Source organism: Propithecus coquereli, unplaced genomic scaffold (genome assembly GCF_000956105.1).
Source record: "Propithecus coquereli isolate 6110/MARCELLA unplaced genomic scaffold, Pcoq_1.0 Scaffold1, whole genome shotgun sequence".
In the NCBI taxonomy this organism is placed as follows: domain Eukaryota; kingdom Metazoa; phylum Chordata; class Mammalia; order Primates; family Indriidae; genus Propithecus; species Propithecus coquereli.
Window position 1 is genome coordinate 1,197,459 of NW_012133857.1, and position 4,261 is coordinate 1,201,719.

General features: G+C 33.7%; 1 protein-coding gene across 1 annotated transcript in view; it reads right to left on the reverse strand.

The window, feature by feature from the left end:
* Positions 1 to 4,261, reverse strand: part of LRRFIP2 (leucine rich repeat (in FLII) interacting protein 2) — a 141,483-nt gene that overhangs the window by 79,933 nt on the left and 57,289 nt on the right. The window contains exon 4 of the mRNA XM_012644063.1: positions 3,426 to 3,476. Within this exon, the coding sequence (XP_012499517.1) occupies positions 3,426 to 3,476 (51 nt within the window). The remainder of the gene's footprint in view (positions 1 to 3,425; positions 3,477 to 4,261) is intronic.

Here is a 4,261-nt window from a genome sequence, read left to right on the forward strand (position 1 = left end):
CACTTAATTTGGACAGAGAATATAGTTTACAGTCATAAACTGTACCTTAAGTAAGTACTGTGCAATAGAACTTCGTGACAATGGAAATGTTCTATATTTGTGCTAATATGGTAGCCACTAGCCACATGTGACTATTGAGCAATTGAAATGCTGGAAGTGCAACTGAGAAACTAAATTTTAAATTTTATTTAATTTTAGTCAATTTAAGTTTAATTATCTACGCGTGGCTAGTGGCTACCATACAGGACAGCAGCCTCTCCAAAGCTATTTGACAAATACATGTTTAGGTAAAACAGTAAGGCAAGCTCAAAGCAAATTTTAATTACTCCAAAACACTCAAAGTATGCATGCTACTAAGAGTCTGCCAAATAGCACCACTCTCAGATAGAAATGCAGAGCATATGGGTAGTTATTAATTACTCTTCCTATCTCAAATATGTTTGCAGAGTGGCAAATGTTAGGGGAAACAAAAGAAAACTCTTGCATACAAGACCCTGGTAGCAACTCTATAATTATTTTTAAGAGATAGAAGTGTCTTTATAGATCATCTCTGATCCCTTCATTTTATAGCAAAGAAAGTTGTGACACAGAAGGATTAACTAAGAATCTACAAGGTCATAAAGCTGGGACCAGCATTCAGACCTTCTGACTCACCAGACCACTGAACCATAAAGATAACATCCTACACTGGCTAAATCTACACTAATTACATAGTAAAAAAAAGAAGAAGAAAATGGCAAGGTATTCTGGTTTTTACTCAGAGATTCCTCCTTCTCTAGAAGAACATAAGGCTTCATTTCCTAGGTATTACTAGAGTAGTATTTACAACATCAATTGGCTTTTCTTGAAGTGATAGCGCCAGTGACCAAATAGAAATGATTGCAGCAACCTGTGTTCCTATGTACCAATTACAAGGCAGAGTATCCCTTTCTTCTATAGTCAGGAAAATAATACATCGTCATTATGCCAGAAGTCCTTATTAGTACAAAAGACCCAAGACTGAACAAACAGAACAATGTCTTAAAAAGTGGATGTATATTTGTTCAAAATCTTCTGGAAAATTACATTTTGATACATTTAAAATAATGAAAATGAAACATACTCTTTATTTTTAAAAGTTTACTTGACATCAGGATGAAGTAGTTTCATTAAAAGAAAACTACAGCCCCGTGAATACAATTGGCCATCTTATCTGTCAACAAATAATATTAAGTCAGGGCTGAAGTCATTCCTTCAATTTCTTTTTTTTTTTTTTTTTCCAACTATGCAAGCTTGGAATCATTCCTTCGGTTTCAAGTTAGGAAACTTCAGAAACTGTATTTACTCTTCCAGACATACATTTACTCTTTCAGACATACTACTGATTAAGACATCCAGTTTAAAAACAGAATTATTAGGCTCATGGAAAGTTGGCTAAACTAAGACTATTTCGAGGCCTAGGAAGACCCAGGCCCTTTTCTTCTTGGTCCTTTCATCTTCCAACTCATTAGCAGCTGTGGCACTTTCTCACACCTTCAAATTCTGGCTCTACCAATGACCATGCAGAGACTACAAGTTATTTACTTCACCAATCCTTTGTCTCCTTGTCTATGAAATGGAGATAGTGATACCTGTCTTATAATGTGAAATTAAAACCTACATAAAAAGCACTAGCATTGTGCTGGTATACAGTATGCACTCAAAGTTAGCTTCATTCCTGAGCCCTGTGCCCTTGCATTCCTTATTCACATCTCAACATCCCACCCCCACACAAAAGAGAGTATTAAAATTAGGGGAAATTTTTAATATGGAAAGATTCTTCCTTCTAGTAACCGACAATCCTACTGCATGTGTATGTATTGTTTATTTTACTATAAACTTATTAGCCATTTATGTTTTATACTATGTCTATCACATGGCAACTTCTGCTCTGGGTTCACAGACAAAGCAGCCAGAAAGACAAGGATAAGAAAAGAAGACAAAGAATAAGTTTAAAAGGAGTAAAAGCAAGTAAGAGATGGGGTTAGAAGTGATAATTACTCCCATTTAAAACTAAACCCCACTTTCTCTGCATGTCCAAGTCCTAGCTGTCAATCAAGACTTGAGTTAGTCGCCAACTGTATTTTAAGATTCTACCCTGAACTACTCCTCCGTCTATGAAAATCTAGCACGCTCACTGTCTGAATCGCACATGTTTCACAAAGATCTTTCTTTAAATTGTTTATCTTCATGGCCCTTGAACACAGAAATCAAATATTAAACTTTTAATATAAACTTTTCTCTTTATTGAATCGTTTTTTGGGTTTCCCTAAGATATTAAAATGTTACCCAATTTAATTTTAAAACTATAATACATAATTAAAGGAACAAACTAATATCTGCATGGAAAATTTGCAAGTGATTTCTTTTATTGACACAAAACATTCTTATTGCATCAGCAATAATATTAACCCAGTTACATGCAGAGGACACATCAAATAAAATTAATCAGGCTAGCTTTAGTTAAAAGAAAGGACAGATTCCACTCCAAAACACAAACATAAACACACACACACACACACACACACGGAGTCATTTAATTTCCAGTACCCAAACATTCTTTTTCTCTTTTCTAAAACAATGTCAAAATGAGAATTATGATAAAATTTTAAATTTGAAGGTCATTATAGTCATAATATTTTAATTCTGGTTGTACCTTAAAATGCTGCTATAGAAGAGATGTGCTTAAGAAAGTTGCTTGTTTAATAGCAATTAGTGGTTCCTAACCCTTTAGGAATCACAGACTCCTTTGAGAATGTAATGTTAAAAATACCTGTGGGCATTTCCCACAAAAATACATACATTCAAAAGTTTGCATGGGATTTTAAGGCTTCATATCTCACCTTTCAAGTCTAGTCACATACCAAGTTAAGAACCCCTGTTTTAAGAGACAATGGGGGAACTCACCAACCTTGAAAAAAGTTCAAACTTAGGAACGATCCACAGTAACATTCTACTGGTTTACAATTTGCTTTTGTAGCTAACAAATTAGGGAGTAGTGGTAGAGGACTTGAAAAAGGAGCTGAGAGAGTTGACATAATAAGAGTAATTTTCAGAGGAGATGACAGAATGACTTGGGTCATTTCTCACTGTGGACTTAGTTTTTCATGGTTTTTTTTTTTTTTTTTAAGGGGAAGGGAGAGGAAGAAGAAGGGGAAAAAAAGGAACAAACCCATAAAAAGAAAACACGCATTCATTTTCTCAGTCTTTCTTGAGCAGGATTATTCATGAAATAAAGGTGAGCATATTGAACTTTTGGTCCACTATAGAAAGAATGAATATTCTGACCTTTATGTTCACACAGGCCAAACATTCCTACTTGGCAAACCATTAGTCAATGTTTTACATCAAGATTGCATTATTTCAGCAACTGATCACAACATGCAGGACAGGCAATCCTGGCCTACCAGCCACTTCTGAATCTGTCCCCATTTCCGATCAAAGGAATGATGAGAGTGCTACAAATGCAAAAGTTTCATAAACTAAACAGTTTCCAACATATTACATTCTCCAAAAAGCTTTGAATTAACCATATACATTTGCCCTAAAGAGCAATGATAGTTGACTCAAAGTTACACATTCAAAATATAGAAGATTACTAAGCTAAATACGTTCAATAAGAGATACAAGGTTCTCTATACCTTAGAGGAACATAAATAGAAGTTATATTTAATAACTGTCTCACATCTGCTTATTATAATATTTAGTATAATTATTTTAGGAGTAAAAAGACAATGCATTGCAACATTTTCATTTTAAGCCATGACTTACATTCAATATCTGAAACTGTATATAAGGGTTTAAAAACAAAAATACCAACACATCAATTGTTACTGTTTTTTTGAGCTATGACAATATGGAACATATAAATTTCTCTTTAATTTGTTAGCAGAAAATCCACCACCAAAATCAAAAGAAAGTATATAATACTGTTCCACAGGTTCTTCCCCTTTCATACTACTACAACATCAAAAATATTTATTGCAGGAATTTTCAGGGCCAAGTAAATATCAGAAGGAAAGAGTAAAAGATTATTTGTTTCATTTTAGTTAGCCCGATTTTTATATGCCTGTTTTTTTAAATTTTTTTCTGCTTTCTGATGATAAAAGCATATTGAAAATTTGTAAACTATAGAAAAGCATAGGAAGAAAGTGAAACCAACAACAATTCTACTACAGACAAACCAAAGTAATAGTAATAATCACTTTTCTAGTAGTTTTTGATGGTACATATGGATAGATAC